The sequence below is a fragment of the Rhincodon typus genome, chromosome 18 (genome assembly GCF_021869965.1).
Source record: "Rhincodon typus isolate 14 chromosome 18, sRhiTyp1.1, whole genome shotgun sequence".
NCBI classification, from domain to species: Eukaryota; Metazoa; Chordata; class Chondrichthyes; order Orectolobiformes; family Rhincodontidae; genus Rhincodon; species Rhincodon typus.
The window spans coordinates 13,649,874-13,670,729 of record NC_063349.1 but is presented as its reverse complement, the minus strand read 5'-3'; the positions used below and the strand labels follow the sequence as shown (position 1 = coordinate 13,670,729).

Below are 20,856 nucleotides of genomic sequence, written 5' to 3'. Positions count from 1 at the left end.
CTGTTGTTAACATATTTCACCTGCAAACATCCAAATAACTTTATACCTTTGTGGATTGACATTTTAATTTTAGCTGTTGCAGACATGAATACAAATCTCAGTGGTGGTGGAGGGAAGCAATATCAGAAAGACTGTGCTGAAAACAACAAATGCTGGAGATGACAGCGGGTCAGACAGGATCCATGGAGAGAGAGACCAAGCTAACGCTATGAGCCTAGATGACTTTTCATCAGAGCTGAAGCTCAGAAAGACAGTGCATCTGCTAATACAATTTAAATCAATTATAACGGGGCATGTGGATAACTAATTTATGACTCCACTTCAATTTATTAAACAAGTTAATCTACTCCCAATCTGTATTCTTAATTTGAAATATTTTACTTAAGTAGGAGTTTCACATTGAAGTTGGGCCACCTTCATATCGTTATCATGGTTAGTTTAAATGTAAGTCAATTTAACTTCTGTCAAAAAATGCTCAATAATCAATGCTTTCTCTAAAATAACCCATTATTGCTACAGTTTGGAGAACTCAGTTTATATGTTTAACTTAAGTTTTGAATTTGTCACCTCAATCTCTTGTTTACTAATGGAGCAAGATGTGACGTCAGACTGTTACTTACATGGCGGACCTAAATTAGTTTCAAACAAATACATTTCATTTGCGTTTGTTCATATATTTTTATGCTCCATCATCTCCCTACTTTCTCGTATTCAAATTGTCTATCAGAAGGTCCTATACCTGGTGAGCATTTTTATGGCTGTTCTTATTTCTACTCTTTCATAGTTTGAAAACTGTCATGATTAAGCAATTTGTATGGTGTCTTCCCAGGTCAATGCACCCTCCAGGCTTTCATGAAATGTAGTGTAAATATATGATCAGTCTGAGGTTTAAAGGTCCAGTACGTGAATATTATAATGAACTTCATCACACTGTGAAGGGTAAAATCTGTAAAATCTGTCATGTAGATTTGATTCAGGTAATGAAAATGATGATTATAGGAGATGAAACAGATTCAGCTCAATGAACGAAATTAGTCATTCTGAGGGACTGTTAGAGCTTGTCCTTTAGGATCATCAAAGCGATCATTAGTTGTTAGCTGCATGATCATATGGATGCCGTAGGTAAGGATGCACAAAAGAACCAGAGATGTCACTAGGGCCATCCAGATTGCACGAGTGAAGAATGAGGTACAGTCAACTGCATAAGAAAATAGGTTATTCTCCACATTGAAACCCTGAATCTGTTGAGGAAAAGAAAATATTATAAAAACAAGAAAATTTGAAGCATAGGTTAGTATTTTAGTCAAAAGCAAATCTGCATTGTAGAAACTTGCATTAGCTTCTATGAAGAGCAACGTAATAAATCTTGTAATGTGTTGAGTTGTCTTGGGTTTGGCACTGCGAGAGGCGCCATTTTTCTAATGGGATCTGAATTCTGCAGGAGACAGTGATAGAGTGGTAATGTCACTGGACAGTATCCCAGACTATGCTCTGGAGACGTGGGTTCATCCCACCACAGTAGCTGGTGGAACTTAATCTCAATGGATAAGTCTGGAATTAAAAGTTAGTCTCAGCAATGGTGACCACAAAACTATTATCGATTGTTGTAAAAACTTAGCTGGTTCATTGATATCCTTTAGGGAAGATTATCTGTCATCCTTACCTGGTATGGCCTACAGCAATGTGGTTGGCCTTTGATTGCCCTCTGCAACATAGCAAACCTTTCAGTTCAAGTACAATTGGAGATGGGCAACAAATGCCCATAACCCACAAAAAAAAACGCTCTGTTAAGTTGACAACAAGTACACTATGGTACCATTGCAAGAGAAAAGGAGGTCTTCTGTTGTCCTGTTCCCCACGTCCAATAGTGATCCCTCAACCAACACCACTCAAGGAACAGGTTATCATTGTTGTCATTTCTGTTAATGGGACCTTGTTGAATGCAAATTAGTTGTCCCATAACAGCATTACAACAATGACCATATGGCTACATTTCAAGAAGTACTTTCTTAAATGTGAAGGTTTTGGACACCCAAAATTTGTGCAAAATACTGTGCATGGGCTTCTCATATTAAGGAGCTACAACTTCAATTCTTCTTATTTAGCAGACCCAACTACAAATAGATGCCATTGAAATGTAGATCACTCGAGTATAAGATTGCAGATTCTATCATTTCCTATTCCACACGGGGCAATGGAATAGCAGATTCTGTTCACAGCATGTGAAAGTGTTAATAGTGCACCAGCAGGTGCAGGAAGCAGCATTACTGCATCTTGAATTGAGGATGCTTTAATACGCCACTTTTCAGAAGATCTCAGTTTCATTTTCTCTGATAAGAAACAGCAAACACTGAAACCTGAAGAGAGTGTGTGTTGGCTAGTGATGTAACGTGGACTGTATTGTCTCCTCATACTACTTAAAATTAGTATGCCTTTTAAGGCAACTCACCCAACATAATAAAACTATTGTGAATGAAAATGTTGGCTTTTATTAATGTGATCATTGTAAGGTTTGATGGAAAGCAACCATTTTTGAATTTCTCATACTTACTATTCAATCAACAGTTGTGCTTCTCAATAATAAAGAATCCGACAGATTAATTTATTCCATGTCACCTATTTACCTGAAATTCAGAAATGGTGATAGTCCAAGCCTTAGCTGCCTTGTTAGCAGGGATGAATGTCACACCGTTAAGCCAGCTGGTTCCTACAAGCTGACAGTGAAAGGAATACTCCTGTGGTGCTGAGATACCAGACACATTAAACACTGCGACATGGAGCTCATCCTGCACAATTTCAACAAAATCCAATTTGAACCAGTTTCGTGCAGATCCAGTGTAGAACTTGTTCCTCATTAAAAACCTTTGAAGGAAATTAAAACATCCAAACCATTTTGTACATTATCTTACTGCTTGGTAAATGAATTGTTCAAAAGAATTTAGTTTTCCTACAATGTGGCAGAAAAAATGCCATGCCAATGTAACTGATTAACAATGTTCTTGAGTTGTTAGGCCCTTATGACAAATGTACTTCAAATGACAATGAAAACAGTGAAGGAATTAATTTATAAGACATAGTCATAGGTGAGGAGTAGAGGTGAGATAGTGACAGCAGCCAAAGGGTATAAACAACAGTTAAGAAAGGACCACTTTCATTGATTTATTATATATGATGCTATGACATTGAAAAGTGATAATATGAAGTAAAAGCATTGTATTATAAGGCACAAAATGTATGACTTTAAAATTGTGATGGAATTATGTTCAAAAGTCTTGAAACCAAAATTACCTACCCACCAATCCAATTGTACTTAAATATAATGTATAGTCTTCATGATGTATGAATATCATGGAAAGTCAACAGATAACAGAGCATCCAAATCTGTTTTCTGTTAATTTCTTACATCAAAAACTTCTATGTCCATGTTTATAACGGAGGATGCCCTTGTAACATGTTCAACTTACAAATTATTGCAAATATCTGATTTCATAATTCACGTTTTAAAAAAAGCAGCTTTTAGTTGATGAACTGAGTTTATATGTAGATGAATGAAAATCTTGTGAAATACTAACTTTGTCAGAGATCACACCGACGGTCAGTTTATGCTCACTTTGGAGGAAGAGTTAGTGAGGAGAAAAAAGGCTGGAAGCTTTTCCCAGCATGAGGCTACAGAGAGAAATCTACAGTAACATTCATAACAACTAATAGATAGCCCAAGGACATACTGGGAAAAGCAATTCATGTCTGTCCACAGCCAGGACAAGGAACAAACTGGCCATTAGGAACTGTAGGCATGTCCATGAGTTTTAAATCACTAAGCACGTATGAAGTGAGGCCAAACTTGAATTGTGAAGCCCTTAGGAATGAGGTTTTGATGTTAAGTTGGAGAGATGTTTAGCAAAAAGCTAATGGAAGGCTCTCCATGAAATTTTATATCTCAGAAAATACCCGAAACATTGAGGAGAAACCAGAGTGAGTTCCAGGGAGCTGTGACAAATTTTGTTTGATCTCAGGAGGGGAAGTGGATGAACGCTTAAGATATCAGAAGGTATAAGAGAACTCTCGGGTGAAATTGGGAATTAAAAATGGAGCTGGGTAAAGTACTAACAAACTAAAGTATTACTATGTGCTTGCTTTGTTCACGAATTTTATGTATGTAAAAGTTAGTTTGGTTTAAAGCAGATGTAACTACATAATTATCAGGAGCCAGCTGCTATTTTAGGTCTTTATCAGTCTAGTTTGAAAGTTGTGACCTTAGTAAATAGATTACAACAACTTTTAGCTTGCATAAAAACAAATCTCTGTCACTAAATCAGAAATGGCATGAAAATTACCTGATCTCCAGAGTATTAACGTGGAGAAGAGGATTTTTTTGAAGTGAATACTTGAGTGATAATCTAAAATAAGATACATAACATGATAGGTTTTATTAGGTCACTTTATAATAGCAAGCTTTTAACCTGAAGTTCAGAACTCTATGCATAAATTTGAAAGCACAAGATAAACACAATTTGGCTAATTCTGGATTATATAAAATCAGAAAGTTGTATGATTGGAATAAAAACATGGCTGACAAATAACATAACCTCCTACAATACCTATATGGGTTCAACATTCCAAGAACACAACACTTGAAACACCTAGGCTGACACCTCACTGCAGCCCTGAGACTGTGCAGAAATGTACACCATGCCCATTAGAAAATAATCATTCCTATGCATTTAGAAAATTATGAGGTTAGCAAAGCATAGCTCATGGTCACTGTGATATTAAGCAGCAAATTCAGAGTAAAACATAACTCAGATGCCAGGTATTTGTTCCTCACATATTGCCAGCTTCTGACCATGGATGAGATAGCATTCAATTGTTCTCTCACATGCATTTCTGCTGCTCTGGTTCCGCTGTTTGTTATAGGGGAGCACACACCTACAAAATAGTCATCTCTCTGTGGATATCATGGAGCTGTACCTTCAAACTCATCAAATTAAAAGGGCCAGTTTTCTAGTTCATGAAAAGGATAACTTTAAGGGTCATCAGTGACCCTTTTAAATTCTACTGAAATCCATTCATTAACACTTCAGTTTGTAATACCTCTAGTTTGTGCTCTGTGCATAAGGAAGATCAAATCTACAGACACCAACCTGAATGTTACTTAGAAAATTAGGTTTTGGGGAGGTGGGTTGAAGCTGCTACTGGATAAAAGGGGATTAAGGGGAGATCTGATAATATGGATAAGGTGAATTTCTTCCAATTAGCTGATCCTACAAGAACCAGGAGCACAGATTTAAGGTTTTGTGCAAGTGATTCAAAGGTAATGTCATGGATCAGACCAGATCCCCTCAAAATATAATAAGAAGGTAGCCTAGAACCTAATTTATTCTTATTTTAAAGGTATATGTGAGGCTCTGTGTTCCAGATGCAATTTGATTTGTCAAACTACTCAGCATTAAGCAAAACACAATTTATTCAAACAGTATCGTTAAAATAGAACAAAAGAGAGAGGAACTTCAAATAACAACTTTATTGGAAAGCTTAACAGAATAATGGATTATTTTAATCTAAACAGTAACTGTTTCAATATAGTAACAGTCCATAAGGACACTCTTGGTAAAAAGCAAATTCAGAATAACAGAATTGTCTCACATGCAACTCCCACAGCCCAGGAGAAAAAATATCCAGAGAAATCTCAGAGAGAGTGTGTAACAGTTCCAACCCTTCTGAGACCCCAGCAACAATTGCTGAAAGCTAAAATAAAATCCCTAGTTCTGTGGGAGCTTGATCACACCCATTTAGGCTGCTTCTATTGTTTCAACCTTTAAAAAAAACACCCAAGTCTTCACGAGTTGTTTATCTTCTCATATATTGTTTTGCACCTGTCCCCCAGTCTCCCACCAAAAGAAACAAGGACAAAACACACCTCTTAAAACCACAGCATCGTCACAGTAATGATAAGGAAGAATATTTCTGACACAATGAGTGTTGATGACTGGGAGCTCCTCTGCCCATGAGGGTTGTGGAAACAGAGTTGATCAACAATTGGAAAATAAGTTTGGATGGAAACTCAAATGAAATATATTTGCAGGGCTATGGAGATAGGGTGGGTAAATTAGACTGATTGCATTAAACCATAGAGAACTGGCATAGACGAGCCAATTGGCACCCTTCTGTGTCATAATGACTCACTGCAGAATATAAGGTCCAAGTGTATGGGAAAAGAATACTTTAGAATTATAACCAAATTATAATCTGCAAAATAAAATCAATTAGATAGCAGGATGGACAGAATTTTCTCTCGACCTATACTCCTCATAAGCTGCTACAAATTCATATCCAAGCTGGCAAAAGTGAGCTTCAGGCAATTGTTAGTGGTTATTCAGGAATATGCCTTACTTTGCAAATTGTGAACTGTGGGGGGATAAAATCAGCTACTCAGACAAAAGAAAGTGGTGTCCGTCTTTAGTACTTCATCAACTTACGTGCTATTAGTGGTTGAACATATCGAGTTTGTGGAGTCCACTGAATTGGATATGAAAGTTTTATTGGTCAAGTCGAACAATGTTCCATTGGCTGTTAGTTGCAGACTGGTAGCATGGAAAAGAATGCATGTATTTGTACCATTTGTTACATTCAAGGGTGGGTACAGAACAGAGCTAATTGAATCTGTGGTCATTAATCGCCGTCCAGTTTGAACAACTTCATTGCTAGTCTTTCTGATAACCTGAAACAGTAAAGAGAGAATATCAGTAAAGAGAGGTGAAACAATTTGACTACAAACAGTGGAAACATTAACAATGAATCACTTCCTTACGTACCATTTAGATCCTTACTACAGGTACATAAACCATATTACCGTGGTACATAGGCTTGCTTCAGGGTCCATGTGTTGAATTTTATAGGCCCTCTGCTGGTCTATCTGAAGATGAGTGACACAGAAAATAAAGCATGTGGCCAGTCTCTTGCCTTTCAGTCCACCATATACTGGTAAGGCAGCATGTCCAAACTAAGGCCTGGTGAGGGCTCTGAAGGAGACAATTAATGGTCACTTAAGGGCCTCATTTTCTCTCAGCTGCAATTCTTTGGTCTGCAGAGAAGGGTGGGCACTGGTGAACAGCCCAGCAGTTTTCAATGTACAGACTTTTGGCAGGCAAGACAGCCCTGTACCCTCCTCCGAGAGCGGGGTGGGGGGGGGGGGGGGGGGGGGGGGGGGGGGGCGCGGGGAGGTGGTGTCATCTGTGATCACTGAAACATGCTCTAAAATTATACTCTTCCATGTATCCCTCCACCAACATCTAAAACTCTCTGTCACTCATTCTCACTGTCCAGATGGGAACTGTTGAATGAGACATTTTTTTTCTTCATCTCATTAAGATTCAACCACATTGCTGTGGGTCTGGAGTCACACGTAGTCCAGACCAGGTAAGGATGGCATTTTCTTTTCCTAACGGACATTAGTGAACCAGATGGATTTTTCCGACAATCGTCAATGGATTCATGGTCATCATTAGACTCCTAACTCCAGATGTTTTTTGGTTTGAGTTCAAACTTTACCATCCGCCATGGTGGGATTTGAACCCAGGTCCCCAGAACATTACCTGGCACTCTGGATTAATAGTCTAGCATTAACACCACTCAGCTATCACTTCCCCATATTGATTCGACTCATCTTGTAGCCTTTAAGTTAGAGGATAACTGCAATTTGCGTGTTAATTTCCAATTACATATTTTTACATTTTCTTTCCCTCGGGGTGGGGCCTGCAGACAGCTCTGTCCAACTCCCCAGATTTATCTCAGGATCTACAGCAGATCTCTTAGTGAGGGCATCCTGTCTCTAAGGTCCTGCTTTGATCTGTTATATACTGACCCCAGCCTAATATTTCAGCAAGGCAGCCAGATAATTCCAGTCAATATGATGTTGACAGAATGTGTCTGTGTGTTTGTGTGCACGAGTGTGTGTGCTTGTGTCCCTGTGTCTGTGACTGTGTGCATGTGTCTGTGTGCCATGCAATGTATTTCCCTGTAAAATGTGTCCCTTGTTTATGCACCATTTCTGTTTACAACAATCTTAATCTTGTCAATTCTAAATTAAGTCTCACAAAATTTCAAGATTACTTTCTTTCTACCCCAGTTTTCCTCTTTGTAAGTCTACCAAAGCATTTACTGCTTCTAAGTATCATCCCGTTGCCAGAGAAAAATCATGCAGCATGCCTCAAGACTATCGCCTGGTGGCTTTGACATCCATTTTACTCTCACAGCTCAACAATGTGCAGGTTAGGTGGATGAGCCATGGGAAGAGCAGGGTTACAGGGATGGGGTGAGTGCACTTTGGATGTTCAGTGTAGACTTGATGGGCCGAATGGCCTGTTTCCACACTGTAGGGATTCTATGATTCTATGAATAAGTTATGAAGTGTTCCAAGAGGCTTGTCATGGCTGACATCAACTCCAGCTTCCTAGTTTGCCTTGATCCCTTGCAATTTGCCTACCAGCGCAACAATACCCCAATCACCCAATCGTCAGCACTGACTATGTCCCGAACCATTTTTGAGAAGGTCAAGTCAGGGGCAGAACATTTTGCAAGCAAAGGGTGGCAAGTTTATGTAAGTGAGGAACTGATTCAGGAAGGTTCCCAAACAATCCAGGTTCATCCCATTGGGATCCACCCTCCTCAAACCCACTATGATCAGAATCAATACATTCTTAAAGGATGCCAAGGAGAATAGAGAAAATTAAAAATACACAGGTTTATACAATTTTCACTTAGAGGGCTTTGAAACATTAATCATCCAGCATTGCTCGAGACTAAAATGAGATAGCAAATTCAAACCACTTATGGAACAAAACATTTAAACCATTAATGGCTAATGGGTTAATGATTTACATGGAAGAATTTGCAACTGTACTTAGAGGTTAGAAGTTTTGTTCTTATGCTATTACTCACCACATTAGATCTCAAAGCTGTATAAATGCCAGAAAATGGTAGTCCTTTCTTTCTCAAAGTATTGATTACCATTCCAATCACTTTATCTGGAAATTGAACTGAAATGATTTATGATATCCAGGACACATATTTAAAAAACAAAAATAGGGCAGTCAATTCTAATATGGTTGAAATACATTTACTTTCTCAACATGACAAGAATGAATAATACTGGCACCTGAATGAATAATCAGCTGAAATAAGACAACGGATGGAATGTTCACTTGAGAATATTTGTACAGCAAAGCTCTTAAATACAATCAATTTAAGGTTCACCACTTTGAACTTGTACATACATCAAACTGTTACATTTTGCATACTTTTTGTATCATAAAACTCCTACAGTGCAAATAGAGGCCATTTAGCCCATTGAGTCTGCACCAAACCTTTGAAGAGCCACCGCACCCAGACCTACCCTATCCCCATGCTGCCACATTTACTAACCAACTTAACCTGCACATCGCTGGACACCATGGGCAATTTAGCATGGCCAATCCACCTAGCCTGCACATCTTTAGACTGCAGGAGGAAACTGGAACACTGGGAGGAAACGCTCACAGACACGGAGAGAATGTGCAAACTCCACACAGACAGTCGCCCGAGGCTGGAATCAAATCCAGGTCCCTAGTACTGTGAGGCAGCAGAGCTAACTACTGAGCCACCCTGCCACCCTGCATAAGAATTAAATGAGAACAAAAACAATTGTTTTACACTTATATATAAGTCAGTTATCTGTTCTGAACCTATATATATTTTAAATCAAACCCTTCTTTATTGTGACCCTAAATGTTACTGAGCTTGTGGAGATGGAGGTGAGGTGGCATTGGGTAGGAGAAGGAAGGAAATGACGAAAAGCAGCGTTTGGATCATGTCTGAAGATCTCAGAGACCTATTGAAATAATTGCTATCTGGAGAATCCCAGCTCGAGGATGAAATGGGGTCGCAAGTAAACTTTTCATATAGTTTTAGCTTTTACTTTTTTGGCCGGAGGTCAGTGGTAACTGCAATTGGAGGATGTGCGTATAGTGGGAGGTGCAAGCAATGTTGACAAGAAAACTTTGTCTACTTTGCCTAAAAGTCTAATTGAAATTCACTTCTGGATTGTAGACCTGGAACAAAAACGAACTCACTACTTTATGCGCACATTGCTTTATTCACTCAAGCATACCCATATCCCACAATGCGTATGTACAGTGCAAAGGGGAACTTGGTGCAGGTCTACATCATCTTTGAGCAGCCCACCCTGTCCTGGAACATTTCCAAAAATGCAACATAATATTAGAGATAGTAGGAACTGCAGATGCTGGAGAATCTGAGATAACAAGGTGTAGAGCTGGATGAACACAGCAGGCCAAGCAGCATCAGAGGAGCAGGAAAGCTAATGTTTCGGGCCTAGACCCTTCTTCAGAAATGGCCCAGTCTACTCCTGGCTGGTGTCCCGCACTCCATGCTCCATTGACTTGAGGTCATTCAAAATACTACTGTCCCTGGTTTACCTATCACCTCCGTGCTTGTTGACCTACTTTGTCAAGTGACATGAAAAATTCTCATTTTTGTTTTCAAATCCCTTCCCAGCTCTGTAATCTCCTCTTAGCCCTAGAACCTGCCAAGACAGTGGAGTCCTCTAATTCTGGCCTCTGGTGTATCCCCAGTTTTGATCCCTCTGCTGTTGGTGGTTGCACATTCAGTTATCTCAGCAGTAAGCTCTAGAATACCCATCCTACACCTCTTAGCCTCCCCTTTCCTGCTTTAGGGCACTCCTCAAAACCTATTTAACTAAAGTGTTGGCCATTTGACCTAATATATAACTATGTGACTCAATCCATATTTTGTTTTATGATGCTTCTATGAGTTGCTTCGGATATTTTATCACATTAAAGGTATTACATAAATATCCATTGCCACTGCTGTCATCGTCTTTAATGGGATATAAACAATGACAAGTGTGGACTCTTTAGCAATCTGAACACATGACCTCTAGAAATAAAAGAACACATTCCAAATGAGCTGCTTTTGTAATCTATTCTAAATAAGCTATATCTCAAGGATTTAATATCTTTCACCATTATTACCCGCCAATACTCACATAAAACTCTCTTTTTACCTGTTACCATCATGTCCACTATAACCCCAGGCCATTTACCTGTTGCAGGCAAAACCCCACTCTTTCTAGTATTAATTCTGTAACTATTGTGTGCTGTAGGCTGTTCAAGCACATCTACCAAAACCCACTAAGTGGATAATCAAATGCAAATTCAGTCATTAACATACGTATGACAAGAGAAATTAGCAAAATTAGAATCAATCATACCATTATCCATGAGTGTCTGTGCCAAGTTTGAATAAGTTGAGCTGTTCATTAAGATGGAAACACTTGTTAATATAAATGTGCTACAATAATAATTATTAATGCAATTGCTCAGCATAATTCAATACTTGGAGGTTTATGTTTCAAAATTTATTCATGGCTGCTAAACCAGGTGTATGTGAGGGACAGCGCCTCTCACAGATGGGTTTGCTTCACTCTTCTGAGGACTCATTCTGTGTTTATACTCAACTTTCATTCAGCTGTTAGCTCAAGCTCCAAGTAGGTGTTAACATGCAACATTGCCACACCCCAATAAACCACTTTGACAGGCAGGGCAAACCAATTGAGGGTGGTCCGTGAATCTCTAACATCAGTGGCCTAGAGATTTGTCTATCCTCGTATGAGAGGACCGATGCTAGCTGACTGGGTAGATGAGAGCAGTCCATGATTCAATTGTCTTCAAGGCAGTTCACCACCATGTTGTGAAATGTCGAAAGCATGGCAGGACAAAGAAGATGTCCTGATCACCTGGTGCACCAAGATCCACCTCCAGGCATTTAGAATCTTTTTGCAACTGGACCAATACAGATTAGCTTGAGAAAGCGAGACTGGCAATGCACAATAATCCAATAACCCTCACTATAATCCAATACGGAACAGAAGCCATGTTCATCATCTTTCTATCATCTGTCTTCCATCATTTGATGTTACAAGTCCTGTGGTGATGGGTGAGCAGTGTTGAAGCAAATGTGGAGCCTCAGGGAGCTGGAGCTGTGAACCTGCCGACTGGCATATCTCATTGTTGGAAACAGAAGTGGGAACTCAGCAGCTCACTGTGTGACTGTGCAATCCCTTTCCCAATGAGGAAGGTGCTGGAAAATGTGCCCAAAACATTGATTTGCTTCAGTCATTCTTGCCAACATGTTCGCAACTGGCATGGAAGTCACTAATGTGACCTTACATCAGTCTCAAACAGACAGTAAAGGTGACAGTGGTCACCATTGGTACATGGATGGTTGACACAAGCTGACAGGTTTGAGAGAAGAAATGAAAGTAGAAAATGCTGCAGAAACTCATCAGGTCTGGCAGCACGTTTGGAAAGAGAACTGAAGTTAATATTTCAAGTCCACTATGATTCTTCTTCAGAGACTTGAGGTAAGAACTGCTCTTGTTTGTAGAAAGCGGGCTCAGTAAAATATCCAGATAATCGCCCTCAGTGAGATTCATCTACCGGAAGAGGGGACCTCAAGGAAATCAGTGCCGGTTACGCATTCCTTTGGAGTCACGGTAGAAAAGAGGAATGGTAGAAAACTGGTGCTGGCTTCACTGCTGTGAATCATTTGGTCAGTTAATTAATTTAACCTCATCAAGGATGTTAATGGTCATCTAAAGCTGCTTCAATGGACCCATTGCAGCAGGCTCAGGACACAACGTTAACATGAGAGCTAGGTAGTTTATTGAAATGGCAAGCAAGTGGGAAGTCAGGGTCATTTTTATGGACAAAGTGGAGATGTTACCGAAAGCAGTCACGCTGTCTGCGTTCGTGTCCCCAAATATAAATGGTCCCACTTGTGAACAGTGAATACGGTGGATTAGATTGTAAGAAGTACATGTAACATGTTGCTTCACCTAGAAGATGTATCTGGAGCCTTGGACAGCAAGGAATAAGGAAGTGAAATAGCAAGTGTTACACCTGCTGTGATTGCAAGCAAAGGTGTCAATGGGGGAGTGAGGACCCGTTAGGCATCATGGAGAAATGTGCTGTGGTGTTACGGAGGGAACTGACCCTGCAGAGTGCAAACAATAGAGAAGGCAGGAGCTAAATAAGCCACGCTTCGGTGGTGTGGGCACATGCACAGGATAGAAGGTGGCTGTATCTCCAAGAGCATGTTATACAGGAAGGCAACCCCTGCCAAAATACCAGCAGGCTATCCAAAACTCTAATTCAAGGATGCTGTCGAAAGAGAACTGAAACTGCCGTCATCGATCCTGACAAGTGGGAAGATTAAGCTGGCATTCCAAGCGAATGACAAGTGCAGCTAAGGGCAGGAGTTCACCAGTACAATGACATGTGGTTTCAGAAGCTTCAAATCAGATGGCAGCCCACAAGCAACATGTTTGCAAAGATTATCCTACAGCTCTGCAAATGGGAAAGTCCTCTGTGTGACACTTATAGGAGATTCTGCCCATCCGGAATCTCCTTTTCAGCCATTAATATACATGCAGCAGATAACATAATCAAAAGACTTAATCAAGAAATGATACTTTCTCTATTCTTCCCCATGAAGATTGAACTTCAGAAGATTATACTTGTAAGATTCATCATAGGTTTCTTTGACCTTCTTTTTTGGATCAAAGTCTGCTCACATTTATCTATTCATGGACAAACAGCTCAGAATCTAATAACAAATGAACTAACTTTATCATCAGGTTTATCATTGTGCTTGATGCATTAAAATCTAGTGATGTGCTTTTGTACTTAACACTCTGACGTACTTTCAGTGACAACAAAAGGATCAAAGGCAAAAACTTATTGAATGCTTTGATTGCTTTATAACAGTTCTTACTATTCAGATGGTCTTTTGCCTAGTTACAACTTAAAAACGAGGTGCCAGTGCACCATATGGAAATGGTTAGTACTTAAAAATATACCTGTCAACTGCTGCTAAATTTATGATGATTAAGTTTGGTTTTGAAGGATTTATTTCCAGTTTTGATGCGTCAAATTGGTCAATTTGAACTTTGGTCCAATTTTGATTTTCCTGCAGATGTTTTATGGCTCTCTGATCAACCGCTGGCAGAATCAGGGATGAGTTTGAGGATTCAAGCAATTGCTGAAAAAAAATACATTTGATTGATCAGATTCACAGAATCAACTCCACAAATCAAATTGTCTGTAAAGGGAAACTTTGAAAAAAATGACCATACACTAAACCTCAATGGAATATAATTTGTTCTGTGGGTTTATTGATTTAGAAATACACAGACTGAAAGATATTTATTTCTTTATTACAAAGCATATTAATTGTACTAAATAAAAACCAAAAGAACTGCAGATGCTGTAAATCAGGAACAACTGAATTTGCTGGAAAAGCTCAGAGGATCTGGTAGCATCTGTGGAGAAAAAATCAGAGTTAAGTTTTGGGTTCGGTGACCCTTCCTCAGAACTGAGGGAAATTGGGAAAACGTTGGCTTATCTGCAGAAATTAGGGAAGGGGATCGGGTAGGGAGCAAACAATAGGATAGAGCCCAAAGAGAGAGAAGAGCAGTTGGATAGACAAAGGAATTGATAACAATCTGGCTAGGACGGCGAATAGTTGTTAATGGGGACTGTTAGTGACTAACAATAGGTAGTGTGTAATGGCAGACTATGTGATAACAGGGCCTGGTGTGTGGGGTAGGGGGCTGAGACATGGAAGAGTTTGGTTTAAAATTATTGAACTCGATATTGAGTCCGGAAGGCTGCAGGGTCCCCAAGCGGAAAATGAGGTTTTGTTCTTCCAGCTTGCGCTGAGCTTCACTGGAAAACTTCAGCAAGCCAGAGACAAGAAGTGTTGGCTAGGGAACAGGGTGGTGTGTTAAAGTGGCAGGCAACAGGTAGTTCAGGGTCTTTTATGCGAGCAGAACGTAGATGTCTGCGAAGCGGTCACCCAGTCTACACTTAGTTTCCCCAATATGGAGGAGACCACATTGTGTGCAGCGAATGCAGTAGACTAGATTCTGGGAAGTGCAGGTGAAGTGTTGCTTCACCTGAAAGGTATGTGCGGGTCCTTGATACCGGGGAGGGAGGAGGTAAATGGGCAGGTGTTACACCTTCATTGGTTGCAGAAGGTGCTGTGGGGCTGTGGTGGGTGTTGGGGATGAAGGAAAAGTGGACCAGGGTGTCCCGGAGGGAACGGTCCCTGTGGAAGGCGGGCAAGGGAGGGGAGGGGCAATATGTGTCTGGTGGTGGCATCTTGCTGGAGGTGTATTTGCTGGCACTGCTACAGTCATGATCTTTCCATTTCATACCATTGTGTACTGGAGAGGGATGTGCTTCAAATGTCACTCGGGGAATAATGGAGAATTCTCATTTTTCTATTCCTGCATTTCTAATCAAAAAATCAGTCTTGAGGCAGTGCACCTCCAAAAGAAGAGACAGAAGCAATATATCACCACCAATTATTAGCCCTTGCTTCTCATTTTCCCTGCTGAAGTGGAGCTTTAATATTATTTGTTGGTATTATAACATTTGTTCGGCTGTCATCGCCAATTTCCAGCCTAACAAATATTGTTCACTTTGTATTTCAAATAAGTTGCCTCAGTAGAAAAGCTGCACACCGACACTCCTTGAAAGTGGAGTCACAGGTAGGTAGGATAGTGAAGAGGACGTTTGGTATGCTTGTCTTTATTGGTCAGTGCATTGAGTATAGAATTGGGAGGTCATGTTGCGGCTGTACAAGACATTGGTTAGATCACTACTGGAATACTGTGTGCAATTCTGGTCTCCCTGCTATAGGAAAGATATTGTGAAACTTGAAAGGGTTCAGAAAAGATTTACAATGATGTTGCCAGGTTTGGAAGCTTTGAGCCGTTGTGAGAGGCTGAATAGACTAGGGCTATTTTCCCTCGACTATCAGAAGCTGAGGGATGACTTTATGGAGTTTTATAAAATCATGAGTGGCCCAAAACTGTTTACAGTATTCCATCTGTGGACTGACTGGTACCTTGTACAGTTTCAATGAAATCTCTCTGCTTTTATATTCCATTCTCTGAAATAAAGGCCAACATTTCATGAATCCGGTCGCTAGCTTCTTGTGATTCATGGACAAGAACTTCCAAATCCCTCCGTGCTGCAGCTTCCTGCAGTCTTTCTCCTATTAAATAATATTCGGCCCCTATATTCTTCCTGCCAAAGTGCATAACCTGACATTTCTCCACATTATATTCTATCTGCCAAATTTTTGCCCACTTGCTTAACCTTCTTACATTCCTCTGCAGACTTTTTTCGTAACAACATGGGGAGGAAATTTAATCAAAATTTTGACGGGTTGCAAGAGTTGAGGGATTTAGATATGCAGAAATTTACCAGGATAATACCAGAGTTGGAAACTTCAGTTATATGGAATAGGTAGAGCAGCAGGATTGTCATCCTTCAAGCAGAAAAGATTAAGAGGAACTTCATTGAGATATTTAGAATTATGTGTGGCTTTGATTGATTAAGTAAGAACAAATGGTTTCCTCTTCTAACTGGGTCAGTAATGAGAGGTCATAAATTTAAAATAATTAACGTAAGAACTCGAGGGGAAGTGAGGTGAAATTTCATCGCACATTGGATTGCTATGATCTGGAACATAATATCTGAAGGGATTGTAGGAGCTGATTCTAGAAGAACAATTAAAAGGCAAATGGACAAATACTTGAAGAAGCCTATTTTAGTGTAATGGTGTAAAGCATGCATCTGGGGCTAGAATAGACGGACTTTTCAAAGTGGTAGCACTGGGTCGAGACTTCCTGTAGTGCTATCAAATTCCATAATTTAAAGTCTTATAAACAATTTTTAGATCATGTCTTAGTTCAAGCATTAATATGACATTAATTTATTCACTTTACAGAAAAGCAAAAAAAAAAAAAAAATTACTAAAGGTCACTGCAGTTCCCCTTTCTTTTTTAAATATGCAGGTACAGTCTTTCAAATTCAACATCATCATGATCAGGGCTGTGTCAGACTTTGGATTTTTACAGATTTCAAGTTGGGTGCTTTGGGCCATAGTTCAGGCCTATGTGGAATGGGTGGGGTCAAGGGTTGCTTGAAGCATGACACACCAGCGATGAGGCAGCTAACAAGTCTGGCACCATGCCATGTAAGGCTGATCTATCCAGAAAGGCTCATTTTAATCAAGTAGAAAACAAAATGATGCATAATCCAATGTAAAAAATCTCTAGTTTTCGGATCACCCTGGTCTTTGACAGCCAGTGAAAATATACCGATGCAAGAAAAAGGTGGTCGTGAGTATGACCAAGATCTGTTTTGACTGCAATGAGGAGAAATTTATTCACTACAAGAGTTATGAAATTTTGGAAAGGTCTGTCCCAGAGCTCTATGGATGCTCAACAATTGAGAATATTCAAGAAAGGGGCTGATATTTCTTTGGATATTAGGAATTTGAAGATAGTACAAGAAGATGCAATTAAATATAAGACTAACTGTGAACTTCTTGAATGACAGAGCAAGCTTGAGGAGCCAAATGATCTCATAGAACTCTATTTCCCATACTCTTGGGTTTTAAATAATTTATTACAACCATCCATACTGTACATCCTGGGGGCTAATTTCCTTTGTATTTTAAATGTTCAGCACATTTTCCTTAGTTTCTTACATTTTTAGACTGTAATTTATAGTTCATTATTTTTCTTTGGACAGAAAATATGCAGCATTACATGTATGAATGTTATTATTTCACAGCTAATAGATCTAAGACTAATAAATCAACAACAATTAAGTGTAAAAGTGGAACAATTAAGAACAAATCAGAAAAACTTGATTCCCTTTTCTGGTAGGTAAAACTTGACAAATATCGCAGAAATAAATGATTGATTACAACTGTTAGCCTAACAGGAAGGTGAAATATGCTATTTTCTCGTCTTCAAATTCTTGATTTTTTCCATAATTCCTGTGAAGGTTAAGCCTTTTGATTGACAGATTATTTTGCCCTATAAATAGAATAGATAAGCCAAAATAACACATTAATAAAGTATGTTCCATCATATGCTAAGTTATTTATTTAGAAGTTACGCTGTTAGTATTATCAGGTTTCCAGCCTTTGTATGTTTTTCACTGTTATATTTTTGCCCATTTCTTTCTCCCATTACCATTAATGAATTTAGGCATCACAATTTTGATCACAGAGAAACTGCTGCCAGCTCAGATTCTGATTGTCCATTATCACATTTTCATCAAAAATACCAGATGAACTTTTTTTCCTCTTCAAAATAAGTCAGCTGTTTTGACCTGAAGGAATGTCCTTTGCTGTAGATCAATTCTCATAAAAGCTGACAGGTAAATTCTGTTAGAAACGAAGTTGAAAACTTTTTTCAGTACCAAGTATAAATGTGCAAGTATTTTTTGCCTTTCTCGCTGTTCTCCATATGCACAAGGAGCTCTGTTTTAATCAGCACCATACCATTTTTGTGACATTTTGTAAGCCTCAATTTAACTGCATGGAGAAAGGTTATCCTAAAGTGAAGCCTTCAGTCGTACCTTATTATTCCATTGGAACTCAAGTGAAACAAAAGTGTCCCCCAGTATACCGTGCTGTCAACGTCATGAGCAATCCTATTTGCTATTGAAATTGATTTAATTGTTTGTGGTAGGTTAGATAGTTAACTGGAAAAAGTATTCAGGACTTTATGAATCATCTTGTCAGACACTGGAAGTTTACATTTAAACATCCATTAATTGTGAGAAATCAATCATGTTGTGTAGTTCTTGTAATAATGGCTCTTGTGCAGTGGTGTTGCCCCTACCTCTAAGCAAGGAGGCCCAGATTCAAATCCCACCTTTTGCAGAGGTGTGTAGTAACATCTCTCAACAGATTGATTAAAAAGTATCTATTTAACACTGCCAGTCAGATTTTGGTTTATCAATGACTTGAATCCTGCAATCAAGTCACAGCATTCAATCCTTTTTGTTACTTATTAATATTTAAAAGCCAAGTTCGTGGCAAATATTTTACTCTGATTTGAACACATCCTTTGGAGGTCATTACAGGCACTTTTTGAGGTCCATGTAGCTAATAGTTGCTGACAAGAATTAATAACTGCAACTTGTAATCTGCATGAGGGATTCAGTCAATTAGATATGCAGTGATTTGTCAACATGTGTAGTGAATTGTCCAAATATCACTTGTTTGAAAAGAAATTCACTCAACTTGGTTTGATGAGTTTGACTTAAAAGATAAAGGCTATTCCAATGCATATGAAACCAATCTCCGTCATGAATCTCATTCCCAAAATCCCCTGATGTTGAGTGCATACAAGGAAAGAACAATGAGCAGTGTTGTAAATGCTCATTGGCCTGGGCTTAAGGAATATTGACCTGTAGGAAGCTGTTGCACTTTAAGAATAGAATAGAATAGGATAGAATAGAATAGCCTTTCTTGTCACATATACTCAATGAGTACAGCAAAAAGTTTATATGTCACCAATTACAGCACCAACTTAGATACAAAAGTACCTAGACACAGCTTCTTTAGTTACAAGATCCTAGACAATAGAGAGACAGAATGTCCAGCATTATAGAAAGAGTTCAGTACAACAGACCACACTGGCACTTTGCTTCCAGTCCACACTGGGCCCTGGCTCTACATCATGCCAGCGACACACCATGCTGGGAGGCCGCTGCAGGAGGCCGGAAGATTACCACACCATGCCAGGAGGCTGCCACGCCACACCAGGAAGCCCCGACAGGAGGAGGCTTCTCTGCCAGGGCAGGAGGTCGCCACACTACGCTGGGAAGTCCCTACAGGAGGAGGCCACTGCGCCAGGCCAGGAGGTCGCCATGCCACACCAAGAGGCTACTGCACCCACCCACCACCCACCCTCCCCCAACCCCCGAGCCTGGAATCATTGCTCACCGAAGGCTGGGAATCATCATCGGAGGATGGGAGTCAAGGAGAAAAATGAGGAGAAGAAAAAGGAAAAAAAAAAGCACCGAGGAAGAAAAAGAGAAGAAAAAGAAGAAAAGAAGAAGAACAAGTGAAGCAGACGAGATCTGGCTGGAGCATCCTACTCCACTGCCAACTCGCAACCCAGTCTTTTAGACCTGGCTGGTATCTAAGTTTTTCATGTTAAAAAAACTGAATGCAGAATATCTAAGGCTTTGGTAATTGTAGCTCTGAGGAGTGACTGGGGTCAACTTGCCTCAAAGACAGATACTTATAGATTCAAAGGCCAGTCCACAGATTTGAGGATGTAATCCAGGCAGTACTCCCTGTTGGAGCTAAAGACCCAACTTGTTGTTCCCAGGTCAGCAGACAGCATCAGGGCAACTCCCAGCCTCCTGAACCCGGCATTTCAAAACAGCGATAGTAGGAACTGCAGATGCTGGAGAATCCGAGACAACAAGGTGCAGGGCTGGATGAACACAGCAGGCCAAGCAGCATCATAGGAGCAGAGAGGCTGACGTTTCGGGCCTAGACCCTTCATCAGAAAAGGGGGAGGGGAAGGGGGTTTTGAAATAAATAGGGAGAGAGTGGGAGGCGGATAGAAGAGGGATAGAGGAGAGGATAGGTGGAGAGGAAACAAACAGGTCGAAGAGGCGGGGATGGAGCCAGGAAAGGTGAGTGTAGGTAGGGGGTTAGGAAGGGGATAGGTCAGTCCAGGGAGGACGGACAGGTCAAGGGGGCGGGATGAGGTTGGTCGGTAGGAGATGGAGGTGCGGCTTGAGGTGGGAGGAGGGGATAGGTGGGAGGAAGAACAGGTTAGGGAGGCAGGGACGAGCTGGACTGGTTTTGGGATGCGGTAGGGGGAGGGGAGATTTTGAAGCTTGTGAAATCCACATTGATACCATTGGGCTGCAGGGTTCCCAAGCG

General features: G+C 40.1%; 1 protein-coding gene across 1 annotated transcript in view; it reads right to left on the bottom strand.

The window, feature by feature from the left end:
• Positions 1-1,031: 1,031 nt before the first annotated feature.
• Positions 1,032-20,856, bottom strand: part of LOC109910787 (V-type proton ATPase subunit S1-like) — a 43,025-nt gene continuing 23,200 nt past the window's right edge. Inside the window, exons 4-10 of the mRNA XM_048607830.1 lie at positions 13,937-14,118; positions 11,288-11,328; positions 8,938-9,035; positions 6,477-6,718; positions 4,335-4,397; positions 2,625-2,862; positions 1,032-1,241 (exon numbers count right to left, since the gene is read on the bottom strand). Of these exons, the coding sequence (XP_048463787.1) occupies positions 1,032-1,241; positions 2,625-2,862; positions 4,335-4,397; positions 6,477-6,718; positions 8,938-9,035; positions 11,288-11,328; positions 13,937-14,118 (1,074 nt within the window). The remainder of the gene's footprint in view (positions 1,242-2,624; positions 2,863-4,334; positions 4,398-6,476; positions 6,719-8,937; positions 9,036-11,287; positions 11,329-13,936; positions 14,119-20,856) is intronic.